Source organism: Lepisosteus platostomus, chromosome 17, assembly GCF_059453375.1.
Source record: "Lepisosteus platostomus isolate fLepPlt1 chromosome 17, fLepPlt1.hap1, whole genome shotgun sequence".
In the NCBI taxonomy this organism is placed as follows: Eukaryota; Metazoa; Chordata; class Actinopteri; order Semionotiformes; family Lepisosteidae; genus Lepisosteus; species Lepisosteus platostomus.
Genome location: NC_142627.1, coordinates 6,946,451 through 6,965,169, shown reverse-complemented (window position 1 = coordinate 6,965,169; position 18,719 = coordinate 6,946,451). Strand labels below are relative to the sequence as shown.

At 44.5% G+C, this 18,719-nt stretch overlaps 1 protein-coding gene across 1 annotated transcript in view; it reads right to left on the bottom strand.

Moving 5' to 3' along the window:
- The window catches only part of anapc1 (anaphase promoting complex subunit 1), a 53,117-nt gene that overhangs the window by 14,504 nt on the left and 19,894 nt on the right, over positions 1–18,719 (bottom strand). The window contains exons 19-31 of the mRNA XM_088609654.1: positions 18,072–18,337; positions 16,091–16,182; positions 14,240–14,388; positions 11,579–11,657; positions 10,461–10,500; positions 9,865–9,938; positions 8,210–8,388; positions 7,388–7,614; positions 6,260–6,378; positions 3,791–4,062; positions 1,146–1,380; positions 596–687; positions 253–387 (exon numbers count right to left, since the gene is read on the bottom strand). Of these exons, the coding sequence (XP_088465780.1) occupies positions 253–387; positions 596–687; positions 1,146–1,380; positions 3,791–4,062; positions 6,260–6,378; positions 7,388–7,614; positions 8,210–8,388; positions 9,865–9,938; positions 10,461–10,500; positions 11,579–11,657; positions 14,240–14,388; positions 16,091–16,182; positions 18,072–18,337 (1,959 nt within the window). The remainder of the gene's footprint in view (positions 1–252; positions 388–595; positions 688–1,145; positions 1,381–3,790; positions 4,063–6,259; positions 6,379–7,387; positions 7,615–8,209; positions 8,389–9,864; positions 9,939–10,460; positions 10,501–11,578; positions 11,658–14,239; positions 14,389–16,090; positions 16,183–18,071; positions 18,338–18,719) is intronic.

Sequence of the window (18,719 nt, the reverse complement as noted above, 5' to 3'; positions counted from 1 at the left end):
TCAACAAACACTGGGGTCTTGCAGCTCTGTCACAGCTTACAATGGAAGCACAAATAATACTTTTGGACACAAACTTTACTTGCCAATTCTTTGCACTGAAAAATCTTTATGCACGCCAAGTTTTAAAGATGGGGGTATGTGATGCAACCAAACGAGTTTCTCCTGAGCCTCAAGCCTGACTGTGATAATACCCCAGCATTACGCTTCTCCTGAAAAACACAACCAAACCCTTTCGTCACCCTGTCTTTTTACCTTTATCTGGTAACTCGGGGACTTGTGTTTCTCCCTGTTGATACCGGAATGGGAACGCCTGTGTCCTCCGACCATGTACTGGTAAAGTTGCTCAGGCACATTTAGGTCAGACATGCCTGTCAGGTTACTGCCATGCTGAAAACGATATAGCTTGAAGTTAACGATTTCATGTGGTGGCTCTCCTTCACTCAGGATTCCTACAGGAGGGTCACTCTGATAATACAGCAATCATGACAGCAGGTAAAGGATTAGCTGATTAATGGGCAGTATGGCCTCCTCTTGTTTATCTCTTGAACTATCTGCATCTACTGTTTGAGTTCTTTAAAATATCAAATACTCTTACCCCAAGACAGACCATGCCAAGAGCCAAACCCGCCGCCAGAGAGTAGGATTCTCGGTCTGTGCAGTACTCCATCTCTGGCCCGGGAGGACGACCTACAGGCAATTTTGCAAGGCAATTTTTAATGAAGGTTTTTTTAACATTTCTGGAGCAGAAGTGGCTTATAGACCTGGATCATATTCCAGCACCTACAGTTTTAACCATCATGAGCGATGATAAGATAGTTAGCACACCAACAGCAAAGGGACCTACGGTATGTACACAGATGGTCAGACTGGAATTAATTAGGGACCAAATCATTAGAAAAGAATGAGAATGAATTAAGGTAGCACTCGTGCAAGTGTCTTACAGGGTGCAAGAGCTGAGCTATGAGTCCATCACCCCTGTAATGACAATATTAAGACGGACATCACTTTTCACAAGAGTGAGAGAAGTATAAAAAAAGAGGCTCGGTAAGTCGCTCAAGACGATGCCCAGGAACATTCCAGTTTGCAAGTCCCTCGTCTTTACCGCTGGGCCAACCTGCCACCCTCACGTCAGCCCCCACACTGACCTATCTCCGCCAGGAGGACCTCAGCATTGCGCCGGTGACCGGTCCCCTGGTACACCAGGCCTATTCCCACCACCGCTGCCACCTGGACGTTGTGCGGCACGTCGAGCTCCGTGGATGTGGGCGGCAGCAGGGCTGGAATGTGGATGCTGAGCAGGCGTGTGATGGACATGTCCATGGTCCCCAGCTTGGCCGCAGAGACGCCGAGCACTAGGCCAATGCTGGTCATTTCGTGACCCTGAGGGAGTCACAAGAACGGATCAGGAGAACCACCTCAGCCCCACTTCCTGTCCTTCTCAATCTGGATCAGGAGAACCAGCTCAGCCCCACTTCCTGCCCTTCTCAATCTGGATCAGGAGAACCAGCTCAGCCCCACACCCTGCCCTTCTCAATCTGGATCAGGAGAACCAGCTCAGCCCCACGCCCTGCCCTTCTCAATCTGGATCAGGAGAACCACCTCAGCCCCACGCCCTGCCCTTCTCAATCTGGATCAGGAGAACCACCTCAGCCCCACGCCCTGCCCTTCTCAATCTGGATCAGGAGAACCACCTCAGCCCCACGCCCTGCCCTTCTCAATCTGGATCAGGAGAACCACCTCAGCCCCACGCCCTGCCCTTCTCAATCTGGATCAGGAGAACCACCTCAGCCCCACGCCCTGCCCTTCTCAATCTGGATCAGGAGAACCACCTCAGCCCCACGCCCTGCCCTTCTCAATCTGGATTGAGGATTCAGCCCAATGCAATTACTCCTCTTAATATTTTTTAAATAGCCTAAACCTTTTTCATGTTAGCACCAGCTCAGCCACATGTAGGATAAGGAGCAGCTCCACGAGATTCATTACAGGCTGAAATGTTATTTTCGGCAGAGTGAATACTTTTGGTGGAGCTGAATTTATGGTCAAAAAGGTAAATATTGAAATCGTTCATTTCCCCAAGCAGAAACAAACTGCCATATTAATGAACATTAATAAGACATTTTGGAAACGCTATAGAACCTAGTAATGAGCATTCACTTTCCCAGCTGTAGCATGAACACCAGCTAGAAGACAAGTGATCACAATGGGCATATTGAGTATCTTTATAAACAAGCAAACTAACATCATTAAAGAAACTTTAAAACCTTAACAATGACCTGAGGTCTCAACTGAAAATAAGCTAGGTACACATATAAAAGTAGGACACAGATATGTACAGTAAATTTTGTGTGTAAACAATCCTATGTGAATTTCTTTTTTGGCACTGTGACCTTTCGGAATGAAGCTGCTGTGAAACTGCTTTGATTTCTGGACAATAACATTTTTTTCACAGAGCCGCATAAAAAGATCAACTCCAATTCTTGTGGCATTAAGCAGAGCCTCGTCTCAGCACCTGCCTGTACACTCTAAGAAAAACAAGTAGCCGTTTGAGAAAATCCTGCACTTTGAAGGGCTCAAAAGGGAGAAAGCACAAGGTATTAATCATTTACCGCCATATCTTTTAAAATTCAGATGTGTTAGATAACAAGTGCAACCACAGTCTTATTACAGGCAGTTTTAACTGGAAACGAAAGAGTTAATTTGCGTCAGACTCAAGGAAAATGTCAAACTGAAACACAGCTTCGCTTTTACATTTCCCTCTTTACTTTCATGTGAGAAAAAAACAGGATGAGAGCAATGCAGAGGACAATATTATGCAAAACCAGGTGTTCCACTTTGGTGTGTATTTACTGAAAAAAGTGCCTGAGAAAGTCGTGAGTTCTGATACCAGTATGTGGGTTTAGATGCACTTCACTTAGTGAATGAGCTTTTTCAATCAAAATGATCAAAAGATTTTTTAGGGGCCTCTATTGTATTACCCTGCCTTCCCTGAGCTCCATGCATCTGCATTCTCAGAAGCAGAGATCTAAGTTTAGCAAGGGTAAAATACAAATATCTAATAGCTTTGAGGATGACAAAAATAATGCCTCCAATTAAATAAATTAATTAATCATCACCTGGAGCAAGTGATTCTGTCTCACGTTTGAAGCCATTATTCTATCTGGGCTGGATTAACTCATTTCTTAAGTAAACCTTCTTGTGTTCTTGGCTCCTGGGCAGAGCGGTGGCTCTGTGGCTCAGGATCTGTGCCTGTGACTGGAAGGTTGCCGGTTCAAATCCCGTGGCCGGCATTGGAATCCTACTCCGTTGGGCCCCTGAGCAAGGCCCTTAACCCCAACTGCTCCAGGGACGCTGTACAATGGCAGACCCTGCGCTCTGACCCCCAGCTTCTATCTCCCTGTCTGTGTGTCTGTGTCTCATGGAGAGCAAGCTGGGGTATGCGAAAAGACGAATTCCTAATGCAAGAAATTGTAAACGGCTAATAAAGTGATGTTAAAATGTTAAAAAAAAGGAAATGTCAGTTTGAAATCCTGGGATCAACTATCCACTGAAAACCCACACAGACTAGATGGCTCACAATGTCCCCTTTCATTTCAGACTACTTGTGTTCTCCAGCATATCTCACACCTTTGGGTCAATTTCTAATAGTACTATCTGCTTAGCAGTTACTAGATCTTTATATTTTTGCAGACAGCCAGTTGGAAGTTATAAGTGCTGTGGAACACTGTCCAGCTCGCTGAACTCTACCCGAAAGGTGATTTTGGCCAGGCGTGGCACCGGGAGGCTCTCTGACCTTGCTGAGGTAGTCATGGATGTTGAGGGTAGCCAGCTTGGTCAGGTGCCCGTTGAGGCCCAGAGCCATGAGGAAGCCGGCGTATTCATTGGCCAGCTCCGAGTTCTTGGGCTTGTTGTAGGCTATCCAGGCAGAGTCCACCTGGGAGGCCGGGGCGATCTTCAGGCCAGCTGCCACGCCGTTGTGGAAGCTGGACCAGCTGGTCATGTTGGGAGGGACGTCAATGTTGCCGCTGTTGAGATCTACGGTGGTGTTCCTGGGCGGGCCTCGACCTGCAAAACAACCACAGTAGTGTTTCACAAACTCCTTTGGACTCTGGACTTTTAGTTAATATCAACAATGTTATCTGCAGGTCTTGTTCTTGCATCTAGATACAGGGATAAGCATCCTGACCAAATCAGTACCATTCTGCACCCTTAAGGAGCATTACAACCTCACAGCTGGTATAATGCAGGACTAAGCAGTCTTGTCTACTGTTGCGTGTGAGGAGTAGTCACATGTTGAATTTCCTATCAAAAGGTCTCTATTTGGCACCTTGAGAGCAATGGGGAAAAAGTTCCTGTTCACTCAACATCTGCTAAAGAGAATGATTCGCCTTGCACAGGATCTTTTAATTGGATAACACACTCTTTTCTTCACTCTTTCATTCTTAAGAGTCTCTCTGTTGCCAGGTAGAGATCTATATCTGTAGAAGGCAGGCCTCCGATACTCACAGAATTGTAATATCTCTAAATAACAGTAATGAAACTGTTTTGTATTATAGTAATTTATTAAAATAATAGCTTTTCTTGTTTACGGCTTCTGTTTGGTCATTATTACCAGGCTGTATCTGAGAAACCAAGAACACACATGCTGTGTTGCGCTCAGTATGTCCTGATTATTGGGGATGAAATTATTATTAATCTTTATACCCGGCTTGCATAGCAAATTGGTGACAGGACCTGATACCGAATATTGATCTCACGGTTGATGTTTTGTAAATTTAACGAGCCCAGTTTGTCCCAGACAAACTGCAGGGACCAGTCAGGTACTGTACACAGCAAAGCAATGAACATGGAACTGCAACCAAAGGATCATAGCCTTTGAAGTACTTGAACAGCTCGACAACACAACATCTGTTGAGCAGTTATTTACAGAAATGTTAAGTGATGAATTCTGGCACTGGTATCCTGTTTACACATTGAACCAGATGCTTTCTCCTCCCTTCTCCCATTTGATAAGCCTGTGCTTCTAGCTACATTCTCTATAAAGATCGGTCAGGTCTGGCCAGAGCATCTGGAATGACCTCAACAACAGCTACATACTGGGGGAAAAAAAACCCAAATGAGATGATTACAGCACAACGCAAACCGGATGTCTGAATATTAAGACGAGAAACAGGCAACAATCGAATTAAACGAAGCAACCACATCGTACACTTGTGAAAGACTCAAGTTTGCTTTGCTGTGATCCAGTTCAAAAACTTTCTCCAGTACAAAGAGATGCAATCTGACTACATACTATGCTTCTGCAGAGTAGTGAGCAAATGTTTAAGAACACTAAGTCTGGATGTATTTATTCATTGTTAGGACATGCCAAACAGGGAAACAACCAGGAGAGTTTTGAGGAACAAAGAAGGTAAGGTACACAGCAAAGCAAACATTTGGTTCACATCTGCATGGTTCAGGCTTATTTATTGTAGAGGCTGTACACTGACTACAAGAGAGGTTGTTATAGCTGAAGAGGTGAGATATGGCTGAAACACCCAAAGCCTCCTAGGCAAGGGCTGGTGAAAAAGCAGACAGAGGCAGCTGGAGCCAGGCTGATAGGAGACTGGGAACTGGAGCAGGACCGACCAAGGCCACCGGTAAACAGGCCGAGACTGCAAACTGGAGCAGGACCGACCAAGACCACCTGTAAACAGGCCGAGACTGCAAACTGAAGCAGGACCGACCAAGACCACCGGTAAACAGGCCGAGACTGGAAACTGGAGCAGGACCGACCAAGGCCACCTGTAAACAGGCCGAGACTGGAAACCGGAGCAGGACCGACCAAAGCCACCTGTAAACAGGCCGAGACTGCAAACTGGAGCAGGACCGATCAAGACCACCAGTAAACAAGACGATCTCCAATCAGCGGAGAGCAGAGGCTTAAATTGATAATCAGGGATAATGAGTGAGGCAGCTGGGAGGGCTTGCCGAATCCGGTGTGTGTGTGAGAATGTGACTGGTCTCTGAGGAGACCAAGAGCTTTGGTCTTTCTTTTGCAAGAACATGCATTTCAAATACAACAGACTGCAGATTGAAATCACAACATTCTCATTCTTCTGATTTTACACAGATCTAATAGTTATTTGAGTGGCGCTCTCTGCACTCCTACTCAAGCCACCCTGTGTCTATTCATTTAGTGAAAACACTTGCCTCAGAAGTCACAGCTGCAACACAGACAACAAATAAAGATGGGTGTTCTTCAAAACACAAAATCACATACCGGTCAGATTGAGTTTGGGGATTGGGAGGGGCTCTGTTAGCACAGGGTGATGGGAAAACAGCGTAAACAGCCCCCTCCCTACAGGCAGGGCCATGGTGCGCTGACACAGCTGCAGCAACCTAGAAAAGAGAGATAAGCAATCACAGCACAGAGCTGGAAAACCTCAAGCTTTGTAACACAGCCATTTAACCCATTCATGCTCACATTTTTCATAAATAGGTTTCCCTTAGAATACATATCATTGTTATTTAGCTGACACACGTATCCAAAGACTTCCATGTAGCATTCATGACTTCCAACACAGAATCATTGCTGAACCACAACAATTTACAGAGTGCAAAAGCTACATAAAGTGTGTGAGCAGATGTGAGTTAATTTAGACAACTTGCAAGCAGATACTGCAAAACCTGCTATGAAAAGCTAATGCAGACAGCAGATAACCTACAGTTCTAAAGTACTCATTCTGCAGTCTAGGCAATCTGGTTAGATACAGCTATAGGAGCGCTAGAGTTCTATCACTTAAATGTAACAAATACACAACCATAGAATCTCACTGGCATCCCACCACACACACTGGACTCCAGACTTTAATGACTTCAGAGAGAAGTTATTTAAACTGCTGTTCAGGAGTGCATTTTGCCAGCTTTGCTACCAGTGTATTGTAGACTGACTTCTCAATTAGAGAGGTGAGCTACTTTGATAATAAGAATAACTGTTCAGGTTAACTGGCGACTCTAAAGCTCCCCTGCATGTGTCAGTGTCTGTCAACCCCTACTGAGTGTTGTCCCATCTCCGGCCGTTTGCTAGTTTAGGCTCCAGCTGCTGCAGAGGTGGATGGAATGATAAAAATGGGGAAAAAAGAAAACTGGCACCTAATTACCTTAATTACTAATCCCTAAGTACCCCCACTCCAGACAAAAACCATGGTGAACCATCGGAAGCATCCCAGATCAAGGCATGTGCTGACGGTCCACTTCAGTCTGCACTTGCAAGACCACCATAGAATCTCAAGTTCATGCTATTCGAATCTGCATCTCACTGCTAGCCTAGATTCTGAATAATTGTGCCTGGATTCCAGTTTTCACCCAGGACTGAGCGCCCCAAGCCGGAGGTCCGGGACACACTCACTTGTTCTCCTTCTCTTCGATGTACTCGTGGTCGCTGACTTCGGGCAGGTGGACCACATTGACCCTCACGGGGCGGGAGCTCTGCAGCAGCCGCCTCACTTCCTGCACCCGCAGGTCTTGGCTCCAGATCAGAGACATCACCTCGTGGTTCATGTCATTCATCCCATCATCCTCCTCTTCTGCCTCACTGGCAGACGGCATGTCGAGCGTTATTCCCTGGCCAACCGTCTGAAAGTCAAAACACGGACGCTGGGAAATCATGACTTTTAAAGGAGGAGGGCATCTCTTTCCAAGAAAACAGCCCCTTGGAAACGCACAGAGGTAAACACAAGCAAAAGAAAAAAATCTCAAGACACAAGGGGAATTGCCAAAGATGAAGGTGAAGGCAACATGTTTAGATCTATATAGCACCAAAATATAGCTGGATTTTTTAGACAATGCATCATTCAGTTTTTCTCAAATGGAAGATTAAGTATTCTAGCCCAAAGCAGAAACGCCTTCTCTGTTGGCATGGGCGCATGCAATAATGATTTCAAGCAATTCAGTCATTTTAAGGTTGTCTCGAAAGCGCAGAGTTAATAGGAGTGATGTCACAACCCAGCGCTGCACGAGGCCGAAGGAAAAGAATCGCTATCCTGGCTCAGGGCCTAAAATTAGTTTCAAACAGAGGCGATGACAAAGATGTGTGGGTTCCAAACATCTGCCTTTTTAACAATCCTTGCAGTCAACACACCCTAAGATTATTCATTTACTGCCACCTACTGTAATTCATCACACACTGATAGCATTGCACTTGACTACTAAGCCCAGGGCACAAACGTACCGATTTCCCTTTGGCCAGCGTGAACTCGTGTGCCTGTTTGGTCAGGTCCTGCCGGCCAATCAGCAAGCACACGTCTTCTGACCACTCCGAGGACGGCTGTTCGCGACACTGGTATATGGCATCTCTGACGGGAAGACCGACACCAAAGGGAACAGATTCCAGGTCTTTGAGCGTAAAACCTACAGAGAAAACCACAGAACAATCCATCTGTTGCGGTCACCGGCGTGAAGTGCTAACTATTGCCTTTGTGAATTCTAGTTTTATAGCTTAGAAACTATAAAATAATCATTTCATCATCATTTCTTGCGGGTGGGGGCAGCGTGAGTCGTAACATCTGTTCCTTGGAAGAAGCCGGGCTACTGCCCTTCATCAGTGAGGCAGGGCAGCTCTTTCCAGAATCTCACAAACTCTCCTGCTCGTAGTGTTAAATGCCCTTCCCCTTAGTCTCCAATCTTGTCCTGTGGGTTGTATTTCACTGGTGATCCTGAAGAAGCCCTTTGTGCTGACACTGTCGATACTTTTTTTTTTGAGGACTTTGAACAGTCGAAACAAATTTACAGGCCATGATTCAAATTTTGAATGCATCCTTTCACTTATACATCAAAGTATGAGCTGTTCAATGGAAGCAGAAAGAACCAGGAAGCCATTCATTCTACATTAAAAATGATTAAAAAAACATTTTGTATTTGAATATACTGGCTTCTCCAAAATGTAATTTTGAACTCATGTATATTTCATGAATAATGCCCTAGCTCAAGCTGGTAATAATGCCAACACACTTGTCCAGGTTGAGAGCTGTATAATATTAGCACACCTATTCTGTACTCTATAGAAATTCAGCGCATTTCGGAATTTAACATGGCTAGCAGGGCAGGTGTTAGTTAAAAAATGATGCACACCGAATAAAAGAATGGCTTCAACTGCCATATAACAGCTGCACTCTATTAAGAGAAAAAAGTAAGTCCATCAACTACATGCGGTTTGTGCCACTATGGGAATGTCATAAATTGATTAGATTTGTAGAGCCTGTAGCCCATGAGTCACTCTGAAGACAGTGCAGCATTACCTGTATGTCCTAGGGTGAAAAAAAACACTGAGAGCACACTGTGTTACAGAGAGTAACACTGTCTGTTTCGGATGGCAGTGCAGAGGTGAGAATGCAGGAACCAAGTTAAAGGGGAGGTGCTGTGGCTCTGTGGCTCAGGATCTGCGTCTGTGGCTAGAAGGTTGCCGGCTCAAATCCCGCAGCCGGCAGAGGAATCCTACTCCGTTGTGCCCCTGAGCAACGCCCTTAACCCCAGCTGCTGCAGGGGTGCTGTATAAATGGCTGACCCTGCGCTCTGACCCCTAGATTCTCTCCCTGTCTGTGTGTCTCATGGAGAGCAAGCTGGGGTATGCGAAAAGAAATTCCTAATGCAAGAAATTATATATGGCTAATAAAGTGATCTTATAAAGTGCCTCAGAACACAACAGGCTTTCACACGTCAAAAATTAAGAAAAGCCAACAAGGCGAAGGGCTGTAATTCTGGGGGGGTCAACCTGACCAGTCCAAGAGTTCTTGCCTTGCTTAAAATATTTATTTTAAAACAAGCATATCTTTTCCTCTTTGAGAAGCCTCTTTGAGAATTTTCAGAAAAAAAACCCACACTATTTACCTGCAGATGCTAACCAGATGACAAGCTTTTCTGCCAGGCTGGAATTTGGTGCACTCAGTCTCAAACCGCTCAGCCTAGAAAACAACTGTGTGTTATCCACTCTGAAATAACGTTCAACTCTTACACATACAAACAGTGAGCTCATAAGATGAGGCCCAGTTTCTGAAGGAATGAATCACCTATGACTTGCAGCTTACTGACAGTGCCACATTGTAGTGTCAGGCTGTTCTCGTATCATACAAAGCTGCACATTAATTGCCAAGCAGCTGGTGACATTTAATTTTTTTTTCTGTTGACAGAAATGGGCTTGAAAGTAATTAAATTAAAGGGAAACATTCACGTTAGCATTGGAACTTTAAAAAAAAATATGGTTTTAGGACATACGGCCAAACGTTATGTAGTTCTAACATTAGGTCTATAATGAATAAGCAGAATTGCATATCAAGGCCAGGATATTGCAGAAAACACTTACATCAAAGAGTCTCAGCACTGCCTTTATTGAAATACAAATGGTTTGGTATCTTGTAAAAACTTATCACTTGCTGCTATCTCTACAATGGTATCATAGTGACCAGGTCAGTTACTAATCAAGTTACCTTTTATTTGCTGTCTGTTCATTAGGATTTTTCTTCTGTCCTGTGGAGAGAAAAATACGCATAATTTGTATTTGCATTTGATAAAAAGGTTCTGGGAAAGGCCATACGACCAAGAAGGCAGCAGCTTCAGCAGTGATACAGGATCTCCAAAATTAATATTTCCAAAAGAGTGTGTGGGAGTTTCTTCAGTTGGGATCTATGCATTTTTTCTTCTATGCATCTATTATTTGTTTGAAAAGGTGTGCAGATGTTTCTACTTTGTCTCACAATAAAGGAAATGTAAAATATGTATTGCACATATGGAAAATAATTAAATACTTTAGCTTGCTGGCACAGGCTATCGGTACCACTTACTCATTGCTAAGACTAATGCTGGCTCACTCACGACTCGGAAACTCTCCGTCTGATAATTAAACATCTGCTCGGGCTAATGGAAGCTTTCTTGTTCTGAACTGATGTGAGAATTCATCATTTCATGATATCTGAACGTTTTTGTTTTTGGAGTTTCTCACCTCCAAGAGGAGGACAGAAAATGTGATAATAAGGTTGTGATCTCTACAGCCCCACAATCCTAAGGCTGGGGACAATTTGTTAAAAGCCTGTCAAAAATAGGGAATATCTGAGAGCATCTGGAAAAAAGCCACTACAGTAGTTGCAATACGACAGCAATCGACACCAATGTACCAGGGCTCGTGGGAGATCAGATCCCGCAGTTCCACAGTATTCCTGTGACACAGCCTAATCAATAACCTCAGGACATCAGTCATTATAGTAAGGGGAAAACAAAGTACATTGCCTAATAGTATTAAGATTTCTTGTTCTTACAGCATTCCATATATTAACATAAACTTCACACTGGAAGAGATGCTGGCAAACACTATGTAGCATAATATATTTAGAATTTGTTGGAATATGTGCTTTTTTAGATGCTATGGGGAAGGACGGGGGTTTCTTTTTAATAATTGCCCTAAAACTCTGGGCTACACGTTCACGAACATGCATTACAAATGTGCCGCTTTCCTTCAAAGCAGGTGAGAGTCAACAATCTCCTTCTAATTCACTCATTTGAGAGTGGCAGCACACCTTGCTCATAGGAAGCTTCCCAGAGGGATTCCTACCTGCTGAGATTCTCAACAAGTATTTGGAAACTTCACTGGAAACGGCGCTGTCATCCCCGACAATGTACAAAGCAAAGCTCTGCAGAGGAAAGTGAACAATATGACAGCCTGCAATCCCCAAAGCACAAGCATGCACCTCAGCAGCACACTGAAAACCAGTTTCTACAAATAACAGGAGCACGTCACACTGTTAGCCATGTGTTGACATCCATTGACCTGCTAGAAACAGGCATACGGAGTCAGATTTGTTTTTTTAAAAATGTACATCTCAAACAAAGTAAAATGAACTGAAGATGGAAGGGTTAGAAAATGTCCTTTACTGTAAAAATAATTTGTACATGTACATTACATTAAATTTACATTAAACGCGATGGATGCCTCTGAAACCAAAGGCGTTTAAAAAAGATGGGAGAAAGCAAAATCATCAGAAGGCAGTGAAAGAAAAGAACTGTTTTCCTGTTAAATTATTGCTACTAAGATAAGACTTATTTAGTTCGTAGTGGCAAGAGTCCTAAATGTGTTGAAACTGGGCTATTTCAAGTTAAGAAAAGAAAGAACAGCCTTTCAATGGAGCTGAAGCACACAAAGTCAGACCTCTGACTGATTCAGATATCTGCTTTGAGGTTCAGGATCCAATCTCCTCCCATCAGGTGCGGCGTTAAGGCGCAGCTCTGTGGAGGTACTGAGCCATGACGTTTGCGTGTCCAGCGTCCACATCAGAGCACAGCCCCAGGTCACGCCCATGTGCCAAACAACATCGGAAAGAGGATGTCCAAGCAAATACATGGAAGAGCACCTCAACTCGGAAGTTTACATACATCAGGTTTTCAGGTTGAAGATCAGTCCAAGCCAAAAACATGTTTACATTGAAGGTCGTTTTGGACAATATTTTAAAGGTCCACGATTTGACACCTAAATTGCCTGTACCACCATTCCTTTACTATTCAGAGGAGCACCAATGGCTAAGCTAAACTATTATTTGTTATACTTGCTAATTCAGTTTTCCTTGGTTAGGTAAATAGGCTAACCTTATAAAAATGATACCCCAGAGCATTTCAATAAAGAAAAAAAAGATGCCGCTTTTTATGAGATACAAGGTCAGCTTTTCTATGGCAGGCACGTCATTTCATTTAGCTTGATACAAGGAGACACTGCTGAGTTTAGTCATCTGCAGCATGTCCCTTAGTATGAATCAGTCAGTGCTTTCAAAAGCTTAATTATAAAACCCCAGCACACAACTCGAAATGGCCATTTCATTTAGCACATTCTCCCTCCAGCTGTGACTGAAATAAAACACAGCAGTCACTTAACATGACTGACAACTCCCCAAATTCCACTGCTACCTGGAAAAAATAAAGGAACCAGCATTGAAGCATTCAATATAGTTAGGTTAGCTCTTTGAAATAAAAATAAACAGTTGAGTTTGCTTTTCAGGAATGCAAAAAAGAGCTCTTTAACTTACTGGAACATAAAAGGGAAAAACATTCAACTTGGTTTAATTAAGTGATGGTATTCAGTCTTGTAAAGATGTCTTTTTCCACTATTTTATACAGATGGGAATATGAATACATTGCAATATTCATGAATAAAAACAGATTATTGCAATTTAAGAAGAGAACCAATGAACTAGGTATGAGCACAGTAAGGAAATCAAGATATTTTATCTTTGATTCTTGTGCAAACCAAGAACTGATTTCATAACTCAATCTCTGAAAATTTTTTAAAAAAATGTTTGCTCATTAGCTTAAGCATTCTGTACTCAGAAGAATACATCTCTGTAAAATCCTAGTTTTTGATATTTTTTAAAGTACAGAAATCATACTAATATACTTATGCCAAAGCAAAACCTGTTAATGAGACTATCATTCAGTGACCACAGCAAGAGGAAAGATTCTATAGATCTACACTTATCCTATATTTCTATAATAATATTATGTGGAACACCCAAAACTGAGGAAATGTTCAAACAATGTGTCTCGTACTTTTTACCATTGTTGCCCTGCTGGCTTTTTTGTGTGGTATGCTTTTCTCATGTTTCAGGTCAGCTTTTCGAAATTGTGGCACCGTCACCTGGTGAACCTGCCAGAACATAACTATCTCTATGGATTTATTTTCTCACACCTCCATGAGTATCGACGTCCATGTACAGTATGTTAAAGAATCTCATGCTGAATACAATCAGGACCACCATGTCCAACACTGACAGTACATTGTGCACATCTGTTCACACGGGAACAAGTACAGGTTTATTCCATGCGGAAAAGGGAAGAAAAGAAAACGTTTCGGCTGCCGAGCCTTCTTCGGGTGTCTGTACAGCTGCACGTGCTCATTACCATTAGAATGCATTTCTGCTGGAAAGGATGATGGATTGAAACTTAAACCGAGTAGCTCAAACAAAACAGATTAACTCTCGATTTTTTCAGGGTAAGACATACAATTGTGTCCTGTATGCGATCCAAATATATTTAACTGTTAGGTACTGATACCTCTTGTATGTGTCATGGTCATTCACCTTTGCAAGCAGTAGCAAGTCAATTCGAAGGAAACGTGTTTACATCCACAGGCGGCACATGAGATGCAGGCACACTAATTCAATTACAACACTAACTCAATAACGGCGGCTCTAATAGTCAAGCACAATAAACAAAAAAGAGTACATACCAAAACAAGCAGCTTTGTTCTTTCACAGATGCCAGGTAAATATGGGAAAGGCAAGACTTCCTCGCTCTTCAAACAGGAGCTCAGCCACCTCAGCACAGACGGGGGCTCGGAGGTGAAGAAGGATGGCTTATTCATCTGGCCAATCTGAGCTACGAGAGCAGGAAAGAAAAACAGGCAACAGGAACTTCAACCACGGCCACTTTCTTGGAGTTCTTAGCAAGGCGGAGTTGGAGTTTCCTAGAGATCAGGGCAAAGTGTCTTCATGAGCTTATTGCCTTCGTTAGAAACTGAGGATTTCAAATGACTTTCAAGAAACAGCTGAATGAGATCCTTGGGTGCATTAGCTACTATGGCCTGTGGACATTAGCACCCTGCAACTCACAACTGGCAGCACACTGAAGCTCAGCAGGTGTGAGCCTGGTCAGTACCTGGATGGGAAAACTAAGGCTGCTGCTGGAAGAGGTGTTAGTGGAGCGCTCAGCCTACATTCTGTGTGGGTCCTAATGCCCCAGTATGGTGACGGGGACAATCAATTGTAAATAGGCGCCGTCCTTCAGATCAGATAAGATAAGAGATAAGATCACTCTATTAGCCCTATACAATTTCTTGCATTAGAAATTCATCTTTTCGTATACCCCAGCTTGCTCTCCATGAGACACACAGACAGGGAGAGAAGCTGGGGGTCAGAGCACAGGGTCAGCCATTGTACAGCGCTCCTGGAGCAGCTGGGGTTAAGGGCCTTGCTCAGGGGCCCAGCAGGGAAGGATTCCTCTGCCGGCCGCGGGATAGGAACCGGCAACCTTCCAGCCACATGCGCAGATCCTGAGCCACCGGCGGGCGCCCCACCAGATTGGACATAAAACTGAGGTCCTGACTCTCTGTGGTCATTAAAAATCCCAGGGTGTTTCTTGAAAAGAGCAGGGCTGTTCGCTGTCTTGGCCAAATTTCCCCCTGAACTTTATCAATCATGGCCTCCGAATAACCCCCCATCTCTGAACTGGCTTCATCACTCTGCTCTCTTCCCCACTGATGGTGTGTGGGGAGCGTACTGGTGCACTATGGCTGCCGTCACATCACCCAGGTGGGGCTGCACACTGGTGGTGGTGGAGGGGATCCCCATTACCTGTAAAGCACTTTGAGTGGAGTGTCCAGAAAACCACTATATAAGTGTAAGGAATTATTACTACTTCTACCATTTATAATGGCCAACCTCTCATTTGTAACCTCTCTTGTTATTCTTGTGGAAATATTTTATTCAGAAAAATGAATTTTCTGACATGTCATAAGAAAAGGGACAAAGGTGGGCCAGCACCCTGAGCACCTGTCCGGTTCTGTCTTGGATGCATTCAAGCTTCCTGCAGCACAGAAAATGACCTCTGTAGTTATTAGCAAAAGTATAACTTTTGCTGCCCCCCCGATCTGTGCAACCCCCCCCGCAAGGCATTATGGAGAACACAGCAGTCAAACAAGAAAAGCTCTGACGGGTGGCTGTGTTGGAAGAGCTTGCCTGCCCAACCTCATTCCCCCCACACCTACAGGTGCACTAGAGGTGGCTTGTAACTTCTTGCACTACTGTTACAATGAAATAGTCCCAATATACCTGGAACCAGCTTCACCAAAGCAATCAGTTTGAAGGAAACAATGGCAGTGAATTACAAGAAGGGGAAATTATGAAGTGTACCTTGCAGCATTAACTGCTGTTGAGACAGCCAGTATTTCAATACATGCGATTGAGCTCATCACAGATAACATTTAAAAACGCATTTAGAGAAGTGACAGAAGGTCATGGGGCATTACTAGGGAAAATCCGTGAAACCCTGTCCACACTCTCACCTCATAATCAGCGCTTACCTTGGTCAATCACACACACTTCTTTAAAGGTTCTAATGAAGGAGGGGTAATCACGCCAATAGAAATCAATATACTCTTCCAAGTGCAGATCCCTATGACCAAAAAAAGAAGCATTAGCACACCAAAAAGGGCAGAGTGAGAAAACAAAAATGCACAGTCCTCTGCCTGCAGTATTCCTATTTTTATATTACTTTAATACACATACTGTAGATCATTGCAATCTGGCTGTGTTTGTTTCGTCTATAACCTCAAACAACTTAAAACCAGTTGGTTCAGAATGGATAAGAGATGTTAGAATTCGTCAACCAGATACTATGGTTAGTTATTCACTATAACACAGACACCCAGACGGCCTGCATGAGTAGTATTAAAACACTGAAGGACTGGCATTTAAACCGGTTTACCTCCTCTTCCCATTGTAATTGTGCTGGTTGTTATTCTAGCTTATTTGCAAGACAGAAATGGGCATTAAAAACCCTTCTGCCATCTGGTTTGTAAACCTACGGGGAGCCTGGCATTCAGTTTGGCAGAGACTGTTGCAATTTATCTCCTTGAGCATTGAGCTTTGGACAGTCGTCACTATAGCATTCGGCAGTAGGGCTCCTTCAGGAGTTTTAATGAGAGGCGATCAGGTTATCGTTGCAAGGTTTCCTTTTCTACAGCTCTGCTACAGTCCTCCTGCCGTTTTCACAGTTGGAACGCAAGCTGTATTATTTCCCATTCAGACGAGGCATGTGTCATATGCCTACTGAAACGGGAGGTTTCTCATTAATGTTTTGCACGTCCAACGACCTCTCGCTTTCTGCTTTTCACTTCTTTCGCTTTCCTGTAACAGTGTAGGAAGCGTTCATCGGGCTGAAGTGCAGGTGAATAACTCTGGAAGGGTGGGAGGATGCCAACCAGAATACCCGATGACACAAAACAGTCAGTGACGAGTAAAAGTGTCGCGGTTCATCACATTATTCAAATGACTGTTGCATCTCCTGTCAGCTACACAGCTAACTACCAGCTACACAGCTAAGCCCCAGTTCTCACACTGCGCCCTGAGCCCTTCCTCCCAGTCCGCGCTTCTGTGACGAGGATTCGAGGAGCATCGTTATAAAAAAGGTAAAGGGACACCCTTGGGTGTAATGTCACCGTTCCATGAGGAATTGGGGGCGATTCCTTTCAATGGAGTCGCTCCGATGCGGACTTCAGACAAGGGCGCATTAAAAGCACTCACGAGCGCCCCTGTGAAACACAGATTTAGAAATAGGACACCCTGGGCCCTTGCAGACTTGAGCGAGAACACACATACGAAGGGCTTAAGACCCCAAGACTAAGTGTATATTTGGACACGGGCCCCCTTTCCCAGTGATGTCTAAAGAGGCGCGTAGTTTTTTTCCCCATGGGAGCAGTGCAGTTACCTTACCGTCGTGGCGAGCAGCCATACCACACTGAATGTTCACAACTGACAACCCACTGAAGCTCAGCCGGTCAGTACCTGGGTGGGAGACCTCCTGGGACAAACTAAGGTTACTGCTGGAAGAGGTGTTGTGGGGACAGTAGGTGGTCTGTGTGGGTCCTAATGCCCCCATTATAGTGATGGGGACACTATACTGGGAAAAAAAGGCTACTGTCGGATGACATGTAAAACCGAGGTCCTGACTCTCTGTGGTCATTAAAACCCCCAGGTCATTTCTTGAATAGAGTAGGGGTGTTATCCCGGTATCCAGGCCAAATTTCCCAATGGCCTTTATCAGTTAAGGCCTCCTAATTATCCCCATCTCTAAACTTGCTTCATCACTCTGTTCTCCTCCCCACTGACAGCTGGTGTGTGATGAGTCTATAGATGGCACTATAGCTGCCATCGCATGATCCAGGTGGAGCCACACACTGGGGGTGGTGGAAGAGAGTCCCCATTACCTGTAAAGCACTTTGGGTGGAGTTTCCAGAAAAGCACTGTAATAATTGCTCACACTTATATTTTTATTATGTCTACCTTGCCAGCTGCTGCAGGAGGAGGACAAGCGAGCGCGTGCCCTTCCGCATGAGGGTGTCCAGCTTCAGCTCCTCGTACACCAGGTGCAGGACGAAGAAGAGGGCGGGGATGTGGCCGAAGAGCGGGGCGGTGGCGTCGAGGCCGAGCGGGGGCGAGGGGTCCTCGCTGGGCGGCAGGGCCCCGAGCGGATCCAAATACAGCGCGCTAGCCAAGAGCCTCGACTCCAGCTGCCGGTGGTAGTCGGAGCTCATCTGATACTCCCAGTCCTTCGCAGGCGACAAAAAAAAAAAAAAAAAGAGATGAGCGTGTCAATGGCGGTCACGTGCGGAGCAGCCCGCGCTGCTATCGGATTCTGCTGGGCGTCGGGAGCCTGGAACTTATCACTCGGACTCGGAAACTAGGGAGATTGTCCAGTTTACATCCCAGCACTCCCTCCCAGGAGTCCTGGGTTATCACTAAGCAAACAGCAGTAATAAAGTGAGGCAATATAAAAAGGTACAGTACCACTCTGTCTATGGATATTTCTCCCAACTGGAAACATTTAGCTTATGGGAGGAAATAAAACTCTTAAGGATTAATATAGAGTTGATGTGCTAGGTGGAAAGGTGTTGTAACTCTGAAAAAGATTTATAAGACTGGACTTGTAAG